Consider the following 18178-nt stretch of genomic DNA (forward strand, 5'->3'; position numbering starts at 1 on the left):
CAACAAACGCTGGAACGAAACGCTGCTTTGCTTACCCACTAAGACCACAGTGGCCTCGGCATCCTTGGGAATCTTTGCCAGGAGTTTCATTGATCTGGCGGCAGCGTGTCCCTCAGCTGGGACAGGGTGGGGGTTTTTCTTTTGTTGACAGAAGAACATAGTTAGTGCCATTTGAACGTCACACATCAGCCTCAAGCTGAGGCAGAAAAGCTTTGGCAGATAGTGCATGCATAGCTGCCCTGCTCCGATTGTTTATTGTTCCACACGACTGTTTCGCTCATGTGTTCGCGTGACGGGGTGCGAGTACATTTCGTGAATTTTAATGAACCATTGAGCCTGTTTTGTATCACCGTGCGCAAATCTAAACTTACAGATCCAGGTGACAAAGTGGAAAAGCGAATGGTAAATCACTTTAAATCAATTTAACACAATACGTCTTCACTTTTTATATGGGCTGTTTCAAATGTGCCAACATTTTTAGCCATTGGGAACATTCAGAGTTTCACAGCTAATGTATCAAAAGTTTAACTGGAAGCACCTGTAAACTCACTATTACTCTTAATCCTGCACATGTGGCAAAGCAGCTTACATGATCCAAGCATTAGCGATGCTGATAACCAGGCCCAGACCCAACGAGAAGATGCATTTTCACTGCAAAAAAGTATATTTTCTTGCTTAGTGTTTTGTCTTGTTATCCGGAGTAAATATCTAAATCAAGATACTGTACATCTAAGCAAGTAATTGATGATTTTAAAAAGTATATCTTAAGTCTTGTTTTCTAAAAGAAATCAAGTGAGTTTTTGTTTAAAGCAGGTAAAAAATATCTGCCAATGTGGTAAGAAAACAATTCAAATGGAAAAATGTGTTAATTTTTCTTACTCAACTGGACGATTGTTGATTTTACCTGAAAACCTGTGGGATTCTGTAGAATGTATTTAAATAAGGTAAAATGTGTTCAGTACAGAGCTACACTCTTATTGGTAGCTAAGAACATAATCGAATTAGCCAAAATGTTCAATTTAAAAACAAAAAACAATGCAACAGAATTTTGGAAATTATAAATTTTCCATTTCTTTCGACAGACATCTGATGGTCGGTGTGGGCCCGAAAGTGCATATCTTAGGTTGGTTAAAACTGGTTAAGCTGGTTTTCCAAGCTGATGTTCAGTTTTGTTGGTCAATCCAGCTGACAAGTGTCCAAAACCCTCTCAAATTATCAAAACAAACCAGCCTGACCAGACTTTTGCTCGACCAAGTCCAGCAAACCACTGTAGGCTAGTCTAAGATATTTCATTCCTCAGTAGGGCTGGATGTAACCCACCAAACATTTGCATCACATCTCGCGGGTACTGGCCTACAGAGATATGCACCCTGAAGGGACCCAGGGCTACAACAAAAGTCAAAGTTGGTGTCTGGACCTCTGGCCCAGTTTGATTGGTGGCAATTATCTAGAAGCCTGAGTCCTTTCTACAACATGCACTCAAGAAGCAAGCAACTCACAAATAATGTCACAAACACCTCTTTGTCATGTTCTGCCGCTTTGCTGTCATGCATCTCCTCGTGGTCCTGGGACACCAGGGGCAGGCTGGTGTCGTGCACGTGATTGTGGTTGTGACGGAATCCCCCCAGACTGGTGACAGAGTGGTTCCGATGGAAAAGGCCTTCTTTCTCATCATTGGGGTGACTGGACAAGAGAAAGTGTTGATAAATCTAGTGAGACTTTGTTCATGTCAGAAAGTTAAATGCACAGAAAGTCATGCAAATAAGATAAATGTAAAAGCATATTCTCTCTCTCTCTCTCTCTCTCTCTCTATATATATATTTATATATATATATATATATATATATATATATATATATATATATATATATATATATATATATATATATATATATATACACACACACATACACAATAATGAAGAAGATTGAATAAGTGGTTTTTATATTTATTAACTGTATAAGAAAAACATACAACAAAAATTATATAAATAGAGTGGTTTATGCATGAAATATGAAAAAAAGTTTGCTAATGGGTAATGGGTTCAGAAAATCCAATATATATCCTCTGAAAACAAATCTTATTACCATATTTTACTTCTTAAGTAAATTTAGCTTGTTTATTGAATGTTAACATCTTTTTGGATGAAATATGTAAATACTGATTAAGTAAATTCTTTTTTTTTTCTTTTTTTTTGCACAACACAAACTCTCTATTCTATAAATACGAGGCATTAAAGGGATAGTTTAGCCGACATTAAAATTCTCATCATTTATGTATTATCATACTTTTATAGTGTTTTGTTTTTTTTCCACAATGTTGTCAATCACCTTCATTAAACAAAAAAATAGCAGCCAGGACATTCTTTAAAAACATTTACTTTTTGTTTTAAACAGAAGGATGTAAGTTTATATTGGTCATATGACAACAGGGTGAATAAATGACAGTATTTTCATTTTCTTTTTGGGAGAACTATGCCTTTAATAGTGAAAATGTTATGACTTTGAGTCCATTTGTTCTCCTCTGTGAGACAAATATCCCTGCTCTTGTGTTTATTTAGCTCCACGGGTACAGCAATTTCCTTGCTTATCAATGTCCAAAAAGGCAATTTTCCATCTTCGCTTGCAAAATTTGCAAAGCAAACACAAAACCCAACATGTCAGGATATCAGAATCCAAACTGCAAAACCAAACCACATTCCCTGTTTGCTCGAAGAAACACGTACCAAAGCAATCAGTAAAAAAATGCTAAAGACAACAGAAAAGCAACATGCGGCTAGATAACATCAGGGAACATTTAAACAGAATACGAACTCTAAAAATTGACCGCAGAGGCAGTCCAATGCCTTAATAAATGCTTTTATTGTTTTTCACAAAATACTAATTTTGGTTTGCTCTGGGTGCTTCTATGCGTTCTGAAAAAAGTGAAGAATAAAGAGTGGCTGCCCAGCTTTGTTAGACATGTCACCGCAAGCGTGTCCAGCGCTCGACATCGGCACAATCATTAAGCCTCATTTGAGATCAGGTTATGCTCCAGCCAAACCAAACACACAAAGAAAACAAAGAGACAAGGTGTGACATTGAATTGTGTTTGAAAACATTTCCAAAAACTTGAGTAACTAATGACCTAACTTAGAGCACCTTGATGTATTTTTTTCCACATTACAAAGACATATTTGTGACTAATTTGACAGGTTTTCCCATGAAAAACTGCATATGAGATGATGGGAAACGCTGTAGAGAGGTTTAATCTTTTTTTTTTTTATTTCATCACGTTTAACTGTGCGTATGTTTTATAGCATGGCAAAGTGAATCCCTCTAGCTGACCACAAATACGCATCTCTGATCAGTTCAACATCCCTTAAATGATACAAAAGCACAACTGGTTTTTAAACTTTTGTTGCACTCACTGAAGAAAAGAGATGCCTAAATTTGACAGAATGATCAGTGAGAGCAGAACGAACGTGTCACATGTTATAAACTCAACAAAACATTTTTGTATAAAGGTAATTTAGAAAAACGTTTAGAGGAATTTATTTATTTTATTTTGAGACCTGAGTTGTTGTTTTTTTTCACTGTAACGTCCAAGCAGCCAGCGGCAGAGTTGGTCATAGCCTATGTTTGATCAATTTAGCCTTATCAAATCATCACAACTTGCCTAAAATAAAATCTATAAATATAAAACAGTTAAAGCATATCACAATGTTAGTTTAAATGTTAATTCTGTATAAATGTGCACTGTTAGATGCATATATAATCATTTGTGTGGAGAGGAGAAGCTAAAGTGTGCTCTGCAGGACATGGAGGAGCTAGCACAATCACTTGCATTTTTTTCTAACAGTGGAAATAACTTTAAATATGCCATCATTTTTGCTCATAAAGGTAAGAGTAATACATCATTCTAAACTGTAAAGGGTCTATTTTTATTTGTGTGCACTCACAATATCAACAAAACGTGTTTTTATAAAATAAAGAAAACTACACCTTTCTACCATCTCGGTCTTGAACAGGAGCGATTCACAACGTTGAACCGAAACTCAGCTAATTGTGAATTTTTCATAACCATAATTGATAGATGTCTAAAATATAAAGATAAGGAAAAGACTTAAACAGGTCTGATTATAATTTGTGTTTTATTTTATAATTCTATACAATTAAAACACTAATTATAATGGCAAATATATAAAACTTTGTCCTTTATTTGTATAGCTGCTTATATTTTCAGATTTTTATGTTGTTTTGTTCTGAATACATTAAAATTTAAAGGATTTGTTGCAACGCAATTTTATGTGTATTATTTATTAGCCTTTTTTTAATGCATGGAGCAAGTGCTTTAAAATAGATTTAAAGAACTTTATTGCATTTCAGATGCTTTTAAAGAACTTTTCACCATAATTTTGATGGGTAGCTTGAACATAAAACATTATCATGCATTTGTTGTATTCCCACCTGTAAAATAGCCTACAAATTAATTTTTGTAGTCTAACCAAATCTCATGAAAGGCGTATAGCTTGATTTTCTGTTTCTTTTTGGCATGATATTTATATGCAAAAAACTGACTTTTTCATGCAAAAGACTGATAAATTCATAATTAATGGCATGGCTGGTTCAGTCAACAGAAATATGGGACACGCAGGCCTATAATATTAAATTTTTGGCCGAAAAATTAAGAAAATTCGGTACATCTCTAAAATGTATATATCAATATTCACAAAATAAGTTTCAACCACTACAAATCACAGTATAATCAGTTAATTAAAATCACTGTAAAAAATAGATTAGGAAACTAGAGATAGTTCAGAGAAAAGCATAATTTGTTTGTTGATTCCACTTACTTTAATAGTACAGTATGTATCTAATGCAAAGACATTCACACATTTTAAAGTGTGGCTTGAGAGCCCAAAACTTTTTTGGAGCTACTGTATGAATATCTTTTGTAATATTAATAATAAATGGGGTTAGAAAAGGTACATTGCTTCAAATTATTAATGCAGCCCAGATTTCTGTAGCAGATGCCATGCAATATTAATTTTGTTAGTACTCAGTTGGAGTACGTTTCTGCATTTCTTCCAAAAAAAAAAAAAGCACCTTAAAAGCACCACAAAAATAGGCCATGTAACTTATGAACTCTCCTCCAAGTCTTCTGAAATCATAAGCTCTATACGGACCATAATAAGACCGTTTCTTTTTTTATTATCTTTTTAAATAAAAGAGCAGCTCACATATTCTGCTCACAAATTAACTATTCTGCTCACATATTCTCCTTTTGTGCTTAATAGAGTTTAATAGGAATGAGTAAACAATGCTCTTGTGAAGTATTCCTTTAAACACTCTTTGATATAAGCAGCATCTGATGTCTCTGCAGCTGCAATAGCAACATGTCATTAAAACCTCCAGTGGCATGTTCCTGGTGCGCTGTCATATGAAGTCTATTTGTTATGTAATCACACCACTTCATTTAGCAGGAAACCAATACAGGCAGCTGTGACAAATGACATTGACATCAAGGCCCACATCAAAGAAGATCAATATGGGCTTTGTTTGGAGTATTGATTTCTGACCTCCACTAACCTGTGTTTGAGCAGCAGGGCTCGCAGCACATTGGCTCGGTCTTCTGCTCTGATCTGGTCCGAGATTATCATGGTTTCCACCAGCAAGTGGGCGATGCCAGGGAGTGTGGTTTGATCCAGATCGAGCATTATGGCACCTGGGTAACAGAACCCCATGTTTATGATATTGGCATATATGCATTAAAGCTTATATAAAAGAACAATGCAAAAGAAGCCAAATTGTGGGATCATATATTCTTACATATCTCTAAATATTCTCACTTCAAATGCCACAATTCAAATAATCTTCTGACGGAGTATAAATTAGCTTTTTAGGCATTCAATTATAAAACAATGTTTATATAAGTAATTTGAAAAGTACTAATACTAATTACGTTACTTTTTACAGGGTTACATTACTTTTTATATATAAATCTGGGCAGGACTTGCTTCTTTGTTTTTAATATGAAAAGTTGTATTTTTGGCAAATGTAAAAGCCTTTTTACATCAAAAGAGTCAGGCTGAAGGAAAAGTAAATTCACATCTGTACAGTGGAACACCGAAGAAGAAAGTTCAACACTCTTCAGCAATATAAAAAAGAAAAGAAGAACAAATCTTAGTTTATCTTGAGTAATTTTTGCTTTGAACTGGATCATCGAAGGTCAGCAGCAAAGACACTTGTTAATAAAATGGGATTAAATACATGAAGGTTATTTGTGTTAATTATTGCAGGTTTGCGTCATAATCTGAGTTTCGTTTCACTGTTTTTACTCATTTTGAGGAATACTTCATCTGTTTGTTTTTTTGTTTTGTTTTGTTTTTTGATTTGTAAGATATATTTAGGTATGCTCACATTTATTATAGAAGTAAAGTAACATCTTACTCCCAATTTCTCTCAACATGTGGACTGGAGAGCTTTCAATCAATAAATAGGAGGGAAAAGTAATATATGACATACTGTTGCCATGATTTCAAATTACTCATATTCTGATCATACCACCTAGTACAGTACATGACCGCTGTACTTTTTTTCTTGTTTTTGAAAAACCTCATGTCAGTCTATCACTGTCGTCCGTGAAAGATGCCTTTTGTCAGGGTTGTCATTTTGTTTCCACAACCACAGGAACTGAAACTTACCAAAACCTTCTCACTGACATGTTTTGACTGAATTTTTTTGTCATGCTTTTTTTAAACTAATGCTACACCCACACTGAAAACCATCCGTTTTCCATGGTCAAAAAGTGGATATGCCCAAGAGGGTTTAATCCATTTATCTAATTTAAGTGTCCAGTTGAATTCTGTCAGTTATACGGCACTGGTTTGTCAAGCGCGTGGATGTTAGGATTGGAGCGGGATCACAGGCTCTGAGTGGGCTGGCAGAGCAGCTGACTCTTACCATGTGTGATGGTCCTGCGGAGCTCCAGCAGGCTACGGAAGGACAGCGAGGCCACATGCGGTTTACCCCAGCGATCCGTCTCCTCCTCCACGTCTTCCTCAAACTTGATCCAACGTGCCGTCTCTTTCCAGCGCATCTCCTGGTTCTTATCCACTATCAGCTCATTGAGCTCCACAAACACCTACAGAGAACACGGTGTCAAACGCACATCATAAAGCACTTTTAATGAATCCTAACCAAAGTTACTTCAAGGCAGTTCAGTTCACTTGGCAGCCATCTTGGAAATGCTCCCCGGGAGCTAATTTCTAGGAAATAGTCAAACAAGTAGATCTCTGGTTGGAAGGGGAGCAAGACTGAAATATTTTGCCATCAAAATATGACAGTGATATCATAAATCTTCTTTCGTTCTAGTATTTTTCATTTGAAAGTAAAAACACAGGTGATGGTTCTATCAAAATGACTAAAAACCTTTCAAGACAGACCTACCGTGAGCTCCGAGGTTGTTATGTGATGATTTATGCTACTGCTGAAGTCACAATTTCAGTCAATTTCAGTGTCATAAACCAAAAGTTTTATGAGGGTTTCATTGCCGAATTCTCAGTGCTGAGAGCTTTGCTACCAACAAAAAGATGACAACCAATCAGAGAAGTTGTTACAATGGAAGCCAGAATTAATCTTTCACTCCCATGAAGCACTGCAAATGACAAACCCAAATAAGTCTACCTTTACACTCAAACTACTTATATCTACAGACATGGTTAAACATTTAGTAATAAAAACTAGAAATACATTCAGAAATGTGGGTATTTTCCAGTCATGACTAAGTAAATCAATTTTGTTACCGCAAGCTAAATTTTTAAAATCATTTTCATTTATTTAAATACAGCTGAAACCAAAATATAAATGTTATTAAAAACTGCAGGTTATGCTTAACTAGTGCTGTCAAACGATTAATTGTGAATAATCACATCAAAATTAAAGGTTTTTGTTTACATGTGTACTGTTTATTATGTATTTATATATATTTTATTTATTTATTATGTATATATATATATATATATATATATATATATATTTTAAATATTTAAATGTATATACATTCATATATTTATATCATCATATTTCATATTATATATAAACATATTTCATAAATAAACTGCATTTTATATATATATATATATATATATATATATATATATATATATATATATATATATATATATATATATATATATATATATATATATACATGTATGTTTGTATTTATATATTCATAATTAATATACACAGTACACTCTCATATATTATTTAAAAAAAAACTTTTATTTTGGATGTGATTAATCACGATTAATCATTTGACAGTACTATCTTAAGAAATAATTATAAATGTTACCTTAGCAACTAATAAGAAAAATTTATAAATAAATAAAATTGAATTAAATAAAAATGAAATAAATGAAACAATTTTTTTTATAAAACAGATTAAAGCAAATTAAGGTTAAATTTGTTCATATTTAAAAACACAAAATCACATAAGATTACTAAAACAAGTAACAAGGAAAATTAAACTTACAGTGGACAATACAAAAATAAAAGCTAATTCCAAATATTAAAAGATAATATTAAACCATTTAAATAACACTGAATTAAATGACTACTGGTGTAAATAATTTTTTATCTTACTGAAAATTCTAATGTCATTTGCAATGGAGGAGTAGGTTAAGTTTTTTTAATTTATTTATTTATTTATTATTTTTTGCTTTGAATCCAAAGTTGCATGTTGATTCATCTCTGCTGACCACTGAAGAAAAATTTACTGAAGGAACTGTTAAAATAAAAAAATTACAAATTCAAAATTTAATTCACCAAAGTGCTTAAAGAGTTTGCTCTATGGAGGACTTTTCAGACCCTGTCTTATACATCTGCATGAATCCTAAACTCCAGCGAGTCAACTGATTCTCCTCCGCTGGTTATTCAGAGCTTAGATCAGCAGAGGCAGACACATGTGCCGAATGACTAAGAGCCTTATGTAATTAATCCAGCTGATTTAGAGACACTGTTTTCACCAGTTTACTGAAGCCCACTGGATGAAATGGATCAATAGATATCAGCAAAGAAAATCACTGAATTTGTGGCCTCTTCTGCTCCTCCACATTGATTATCTCTATTAACACCACCTCATTATCAGTATCAATGTCATTCTGGGGAAAACAAAGGCTTTTCTTTCAGCTTTCTCTTGAGGAGCCAAACAGAATCTCAAAATCAATACACTTTTCCAGCTAGTTTTTAGTGTTTACCATATAATTGTGACAGTCTGCCATGCTATTATTTGAATTTTTTTTTTTTTCACACTGTTCTATTGTTGATAAATCATCTCATAACTGTTATATTAAAACAAAACAAATTGTGTTTGGTCAATTTAGTTTAGTATAAGTGAACAAAAATAAGTTAAAATGTGGAGCAAACTGTACGTCTGGCTGTGTGAAACTAGGTCTCATTTGTCTTTTCTCTGTGCGGTTAGGAAGCTCAGCACTCACCTCATGAGTTTTCTTGTCCATCCTCTTCCTCCTCTTCAGACTGGACAGAGGAGGTGAGCTATTGCTGGTTCGTGCGACTTGACAACGTGATGATTTCTTGACGAGGTGACGTCTAACCCCAGGATTGTCCTCAAAACGGTGACCTTAAAGCAAAAGTAAAGAGAAAGGGTTAGGTAAATACAATAAATAGAACTGTGAGGTTTGTAAAGGCAGCTACAGATGTGGGGAACAAAATAAGTGAACCTTTGAATTTATCATGGCTTTTGTGCATAAACTGGTCAAAAAACACAGTTTACTTTAACAAATAATACACAAACATACATTTGTGAGTCTTTACTGAACACACTGTTTAAACATACATAGCAGGACTATTATCATGAACTACAACTATTAAAAACTTTAAAACTACTATTAAAACATTTTTGTTTAGCTGAAATAAAATAAAACGTAAACTAAATGAAAATTAGTAATGTTGCCTTGAAACAAAATGCTAATTAGATGTTAATAAAAACTTTAACCCAACTAAAACAAAATTAATCATATAAACAATAGTAATGAAAAAGGCAAAATTGCATAACAAAATGACTATAAATTAAACTAAAATAAAAACTGAAAATATAAAAATAATATGTATAATTGACTTGCATTACAATCAATGCTATGTTGTCTCCCATCAGGTAACATAAAGTTCTACTGTACACACACTTGAACACTTGGAGGAAATGCAACATGCATGTAGACCTGTTTTCAGGAGCAAAACCAAGAAGTGTGAGAGTTGACAGGGACAAAATGACCAGATTGGAGGTGTTGGTCAGAGCTGTACTGCAATACAAAAAGAAACCTCACAGATTTGGATAAAATTCTATTCGCAGAAAGCTTTGCCTGATCCATGTCTGGAAAAAGAGATTTTAGAAGACATAACATTAAGAATTGTTAAACATTACTGAACTCGCATAAAGACGAAGAGACCAAGGCAGCAGACAGCGCACCATGTTTGTTTTCTTTATTTTACAAAAGCACAAAATTTTGTTTTTAAGTATGTATAATAATACAAGTAGACCCTTTTCAGATTTGATTGATGTATTGCACTTATCTGCACGATCAAAACTGACTAAGTAATTTAAGTTGTTTTAGGGGCTTTTTAATAAAAATTTACAAAAACGCACCGGCACAAGCCTCGATATTCATCAGTCGACAACAAAATAAATAGCCATATGACCAATTTATACAGAAGTACATGGTACATCCAAGGGTTCACATAGCTTTTACTCAACTGTAGCAATGAAATTGCATACATTTGTATGAGAATAAAAGTGGGCCTAGAAAAACAAGAGAATCAGAGGCCTTCTCAGCTGAGCACAACTAAGAGGCGTATTTTGGATGCTAGTCCTATACAAAAAAATTGCTGTGATTTAATATTGTATCATTTTAGCCCACAAACCAAGGTTTTTATTGAGTTTGGGATAATTGAAGGGGTGTATTATGAGAAACCCTCTCTCTCCAGCTGTTCAGAGTGCCAAGTAAAAGGCCGGGGCTCTCCAAGGGTTGAGGCCTGCCAGGACGCCCAAGGCCTCAGCTGGTTTGTGTTGTCCCAGTAGCCCGGGGATGTTCGGTAAACAAACTTACATTTTTATTCTTTCTCTCCTAGAGTTGCTCATGCCTCTAACAATATGGCAGCTGTGCCTTTTGGCTGTACTCTGGTTGTGCTTTTCATGGCAAGAGAGCAAAAATCCTAGAGGAGACCAAAACAGCCAAGTTTTCATCAAAACATCACAGGACAAAACCAACTCAGGCTGCAAACGTGTGTTTGACGCACAAAAGTGCTGATTTTAAATCTCAATTCAAGCATTCAATCTGTCCTCCCTTATTTTGTTAGTGTTAGCTATAGAACATTGGGATACCTCCAAACATACTGACAAAATGGTTAAATGACAGAAGAATTCACTGTTTACATTAAAAAAAGTGTTAAAATATCGATATTAAAAAAATTCTGTCTACAGAATAAAAATTAATTATATTAAAAAATATTAGATATAATAAAAAATTATATATTACTTTATTTAAAATAAAAATATAAATCAAAATATATTACGTTTTATACATTTTAAATATTAATATACCGATATACTTTAATATACTAAAAACTTGCCTCATTCATTTTAAACCTTTATTTAAGAGTCCCCCTTTGCTATTGACCCAAATACTAACAAATTCAAGTTCAAATTAAAGTTTTATGACAGTATGTGTGTGTGTCTGTCTGTCTGTGTGTGTGTGTGTGTGTGTGTGTGTGTGTGTGTGTGTTTGTGTGTGTAGCTGAAAAAAATGCAGCAAGACTGAGAGATAAGATGGAAATGGATCTCTGCTAGACTGACTGTCTGCTCTTCACACAGATCTTTACCAGAGGTACTGCAGAGAGAATCACAGACAGACAAAGACCTCGAGGGAAACTCACAAGTAAACAGACAGCACAAAGGCAAAAGCAAAAGGGGCAGAGGGTTTATCAGAATATAAGTATGCTTCTTAGTGAAAAGCAGTGTTTAAACTGGAATAGTTCAGGCCCATCATGTTTTATATAAGGAAAAGTTCTCCAAATCTGTTGGTTATTTACTAATGTTGAAAACTGGTATGACTTTGTTTCTTCTGCAGAACACAAAAAGAGAATGGATAATGTACTGGGTGCTTTTTTTCAGGGAATTACAATGAATGCTTGAAAAAAAAAAAGATATTAATTTGGATTCCTTTGGAACTAGTTATATTGCGTCTGAAATATGGAGTTAGTCAATTTTAACTTCAGTCTGTGGCTGATGTAAAAAAGATGACTAATTAATATGCAAATATTACAATGACATTATCTTCTTGTCGACAGCACATCAGATACAGTGCAGTGTAATGATAAGACCATTCAGTATCCAAATATATATATAAGAAAGGAAGCCATTCCAAATATTTAAATATTGCAATGAAGCCACAGTTGACTATCAACATAAACTCAAATGCACATTCAAAAGTATGCAGCCAGTGAGATTAGTTAAGATTATTGAAAGAAGTCTCTTCTGCTCACCAAGGTTGAATTTCAATACATTTTAAAATGCAGTTTAATCCTGTGATGGTGACAAAGTTGAATTTTCAGCATCATTACTCCAGTCTTTAGAGTTACATGATCTTTCATAAACTATTCTAATATGCTAATTTGGTGTTCAATAAACTTTTATCATCAGTGATGAAAACAATAGATTTTTTTAACAACGTAAGAGTCCTTTCTGACACTTTTGATCTTTTAATGCATCCTTGCTGAATAAAAGTCCTTTTGATCTTACTTTTTAAATCTGCTTTTAGTCCACAGTGTAAATCAAAGAAAGTTTTCAAACATAAAAAAAAAAAAATTCTAACACAAAAATTGCTTTGCCACAAGTGCTTTAGGCCCAATTAATTGCAGAAGAGCAAACCTCTAACCATAATACATGAGAAATATCAATAAAAATCACTGTCTGAATCAAGTTATTGTGTATTATGACTCTGGCCTGAGATGTGTGTATGCGTGTGGAGGTTTGGCAGCACATGTATGTGTCAACAGGAGGGGATGTGGAACTTCATAATCCATTCTCTCAAACATGCCACATCACTGGAGGCCATGATATGTTTCATATCAGCAATCTGTTTGCAAGGACTCGGCTTGACATTAATTAGCTTGTATTTCCCAACAGGATCAATAAAACAAATTCCCAGCAATCAATTTCCAATGCGAGCAAGATCTATAGAGGGTGGAGTGCATTTTTACAATGTCACAACCACAGTCATGTGAATGGAAAATCCTATTGGGTTTCATCAAAAGTCGCCTGTTAGACATTCTTTGAGGCTTTTTGCCATTTATGAACCTAAACTATTGTCAAAGACAGACAATGGCAAAATTCAGTCGAAAAATGATGTAAGTGTGAAGCAAAGTGGAGGTCGCTGTGACATTTGCAAAAAACGAAAGTGGCTGGAAAATATTACCCTTCACCAAGCTGCCAACTTTTTAACAGTAAGCACACTTACGGATCGGTTCGACTGGGGAGCCAAGGTGCGAGTGGATGGACTCCAGAAGGTCATAATCATCAAAATCCAGCACAAACTCCTCAAAGTCCTCAAAGCTATCCATTGCGAAGCTCCCCAGAGGGTTTTCCTGATCCCCATAATGCCCTTTTCCAGCATCCGCATCGGAGCCGCCGCTCGTGTCCTTCTCCTTCCCCACGTCTGTCATCTCCACACCTTGTACCTCCGGATCATCCAGGATGCAACCTTCTTTCGTGCCGCTATTTTGTACCTTCTCCCGTCAATGATGTAGAACTCAAAAAACGGATGCAAAATTAGCTTTTACTGCATCACAGTCCAATCTTCAGGGTTTTAGAAACAGGTTCTTGAAGCAAGAACTATGGAATGACCATGAATCGTGCAATTAATCTTGTTTGCAATACATTTTTTCCAAGAAGAAAGAAGGAAAAAAGATGATCTCGCAGCTAGGCCCCAAATCCATAGAGAGCTTGTAATATCCACCTGGAAGCCTGATGAGAAAATAGTTTCTGGCCTCAGGGTTTCCAAACAGATGAGCAGTACTTCTGTGAGACGTGTCCGCTTGTACGCAAGCAAACAACAGGGAACGCTGAAACTGGCTGACAATCCAGAGGAAATGTTGATACAACTGGACTACTTTTGAGGTCTCGCACTAATCCATTGGCTGCCTCTGTGATTTCCATGACGTTGTCGATTGATCTCGTGGCTGTATGAGGGACAGAGATGCCATCCTCTCTCCGGTTTTCCCTCATCGGGTCCAAAGCTGGTTACACCACCCTATAGCAACAGCACAGGTGAAATCCTCCATCCGAAACAACAGTCGGTGCCGATCAAGTGCACAACACAGTGTCACACATCACACAGCACTCCACATGACTGATCTCCATGGAAACCACGGCTGCTTCTAGAACTCGACCCTGTCTTGTTTTCAAGCTGTTACCTGCCTGGTGATGAGCCAATCACCGTCCAGATGCGTCCAAAAGCCTACGTAGTAAGACATTTGCAAGGTTTATTTACATATTATGCATATCAGATATTATGCATATCATATAGAGACATAAAGATAACTCATTTATGTTTAATTTAGATAAGAACTTTATTTTCAATGTTTACAATAAAATTCATTAGGAAAAACAAATATGGACTCAAATGAACCTATTATGTAGATATGATAAAGAGCTCAGATAATTTGATTTGGGGGGGGGGGGTAATAAGAACTGTGTAATAAAAAATAAATTAAAATAAATTAAAATATTTAGGAAAATCACCCTTAAAGTTGTCTAAATGAAGCTCTTATCAGTGTATTACTCATCAAAAATTAAGTCTTGATATATTAAAAATCAATAATTTTGGCCCATACAATGTATTTTTGGCTTTTGCTACAAATGTACATGTGCTACTTATGACTGGTTTTGTGGTCTAGGGTCGCAAATGTTGAGCTCATTTTGAAATCTATCACTTTTTATTAAAACAAAAGAAAAATAAATAAAAAGAAGAGGGGACTGACACTAAAAGAGACCTCATTTGTGGTTATTCAACAATTAATACACTAAAATGTATTTTTTTTTTAAATATATATATATATATTATAATAATAATTATTATTATTATTAATGCATTTTGTCTGCCCTGTCTAAATGCCCTACAAAGGTGTCACCCATATGAAATCACTGGCATGGAGTGGGACAGACTCAGTTATGAGAGGTTTATAGCAAGCTAGTGTGATCCAGGGCTTAAATTCAATGGCCTGTTCCACTGTGGCGGCCTCATTTGTAATTTGCTGCGGTACAACAGTCAATGCTTCCTCTTTTCTAAAAGCAGGAAGAGCTGCGGGCGGGTCTTTGGGAAGGATAATCAATTGCAACAGTGAAGTTAATTATAGCCAGAGGGATCGCATCCACAGGGCCGCTGCAGCCCTCACCTAAAAACACTCTGCTGGACTCTGCTAGACTTCATTCATGGTTCGAGTATGGACTATTTAGCCATATTATATGCACTGTACTTCACGTAGAGTAAACAGCAGGATCATTCATGAAATGAGCCTGCATCGAGGCGCCAGATGGAAATATCTATGCTGCCTTCAAAATCCAACCAGATGTTATTATTAAGATGAAAATATTATTATAAAAAAATACAGAATAATTTAACTAATTATGATAACTTAAAATTATTTATGCACAGAGAATAGTATGCTTTTTAGAATACTGTAGTAACATTAAAGATAAAAATCACAAGATTATTTCATTCATCATATAAGCAAACCAATTCCACTAGAAAACCACGGACTTGGCAATCACCACCGTCGCTTTTTCACTGATGTACGAGTCACACTGACAGGGGAATACCCAATCTGTCCACTTACACGGCAGACGCAAATGCACTTATCTGATTCACACCAGATGACATTTTTACACATGAATGAGGCTGAAACTGATCTGACAATATCAGAATCCATGCGCGTTCTTCCTGCTTACACATGTTTTTGGGGCATCTCCTACCTGTGCCACATGGGAGGAAAAAATGGAAATGGGTCACTTGAACCATGCAATGTAAATGCAACCTTAGTTATCTATAACAGGGGTGTTTAATCCTGTTCCTGGAGGGGCAACATACTGCAGAGTTTAGCTCCCACAAGTTGCTTGGAAGTTTCTACTGAGTCTTAAAAACCTTGATTAGCTGGTTCAGATGTGTTTAATTAGGGCTGGAGCTAAACCCTGCAGGTCAGTGACCCTCCAGCAACAGGTTTAGACCACCCTACTTTGTCCTAAAGTCATGAATGAATGCACAGTATATTTTTCCCTCACAACTTTGGTAAATGGATGGAAAAGTTTAGCTTAACAATAGCGGCCACTGCTAATATGGACAGACATGTGATTTTACCTACTGTACCTATTTTGATTTTATGTTGATTTTAACAGTTTTACTTACATTTCTCCTGAGATTTGTGTTTATAATACTTAAAAACAAAGTAATGGCACACCAGAGTGTAGTCTATTCATGGAAAGTGCCAATTACACTCCTGCAAGGGTTTTTAATGGAGTAACAGTGTTCTTGGGCTGTCATACCCTGTAATCAGTTGAGCTTACTTTATTAAGGATAATAATTCATGTTAAAAAAATAAAATAAATAAATAAAAAAACATTGGGAAGCATTTTGGTTCATGGCGCAGATCCAGTGATCCTGACCACATCTGAACATCTTGAAGGCTTGTTTACAACCGCGGGAAAGGGAGGAGAGGGCAGGCCGAGTGCTGACCACGGCCAGCCAATGATTCTGATGCTCTGCTCTCCACCAAAACACATTTATGAGTATGGACACGAATACCCCAGCGCCTCCAAACTTACTGGAGAGCTTGCCAATGCAGACCTCTAAGTCCACTAAACAAACACTCCCTGTCATCACTCCCCTCCTCTGGAGTGAGTGTTTAATGAGCATTTGGAGGGGGCATGAGCTTTGGCTTGTCAAGACCAAGTTAAACCGTCGGCCTGAGACTTGTTTCTTGGTGTGGCTCCAATGACACAAAATCAAACATGCCTATCTAATTTTGTTTGAGTTACAGCACTGATTTCAATTAAGATCGAATAGCCGCAACAACATGCAAGTTGTCTGCTTTAATCATTATTTTACTCATCAATGGCTACACACACTGAAAACTCAAATCAGTAAGTGCACTGATTTTTGAGACAGGACAAAAGGCCACAGGGCTTAAAAAAACAAGAGGAAAATTTCCAGAATCCAGGGGGAAATGTTAGATAAATAGAAATGTACTTTCGTAATCAAGTACTGTCTTAAAGAAGATGCATGATTATCATTAAAGAACAAAAAACAGATCAGGACCCTGAAATAAAGCTTTCTTCATTTAATCAGCCATCTGTGAAAGTTTTACGCTAACCACACTGAAAGAAAAAACACACACAAAATAAGATTTTGTATTTTATTTATAAACACACACACACACACACACACACACACATATATATATATATTGTGAATTTATTGTTTTCCAGTAAAATAAGTAAATTCCAGTAAATTTTACTTTGTTTACTTTTTTATCTGTACAAGATATTAAGACCTATTTCCAAAGAAGTTCGATCTATTACAGTATATGCTATTTTTCATATTGCAATGCTTTTTTTTCCCCATTTGTTTTTAACTTTATACTTAAAGTCCATCAGATAAAGATCCATAAAATATCTAGCACGGTGCTTTCCATTGTTTATATATATATATATACTGTACTGCACTGTACTTTTTTTTTTTTTTGCATTATTCAGATTTTAAAAAAAAATAGTACTACAAAAAGATAACCCGAATAAATACAAAATGCAGTTTGGAAATAATTATTTCATTTATTAAAGAGAAAAAAATTGTCCAAATCTAATAACTGGTCATGCCACCCTTTGCAGCAACAACTGCAATCAAGTGTTTGCGATAACTGGAAATGAATCTTTCACTTCGCTGTGAGGAATTTTGGCCAACTTTGCAGAATTGTTTTAATTCACCCACATTAGAGGGTTTTCGAGCATGAATGGACTGTTTAAGGTCATGCCACAGCATCTCAATCTGATTTAAATCCGGACTTTGACTTGGCCACTCCAAAATCTTAATTTAGTTTTTCTTGAGCCATTTGGACCTACTGGTGTGTTT

At 35.1% G+C, this 18178-nt stretch overlaps 1 protein-coding gene across 1 annotated transcript in view; it reads right to left on the reverse strand.

Moving 5' to 3' along the window:
• LOC113108291 (anion exchange protein 3-like) overlaps positions 1 to 18178 on the reverse strand; it is a 74983-nt gene that overhangs the window by 14333 nt on the left and 42472 nt on the right. Inside the window, exons 7-11 of the mRNA XM_026271241.1 lie at positions 9482 to 9624; positions 6945 to 7125; positions 5571 to 5706; positions 1518 to 1683; positions 36 to 138 (exon numbers count right to left, since the gene is read on the reverse strand). Coding sequence (XP_026127026.1) covers positions 36 to 138; positions 1518 to 1683; positions 5571 to 5706; positions 6945 to 7125; positions 9482 to 9624 — 729 coding nt within the window. The remainder of the gene's footprint in view (positions 1 to 35; positions 139 to 1517; positions 1684 to 5570; positions 5707 to 6944; positions 7126 to 9481; positions 9625 to 18178) is intronic.

The sequence above is a fragment of the Carassius auratus genome, chromosome 9 (assembly GCF_003368295.1).
Source record: "Carassius auratus strain Wakin chromosome 9, ASM336829v1, whole genome shotgun sequence".
In the NCBI taxonomy this organism is placed as follows: Eukaryota; Metazoa; Chordata; class Actinopteri; order Cypriniformes; family Cyprinidae; genus Carassius; species Carassius auratus.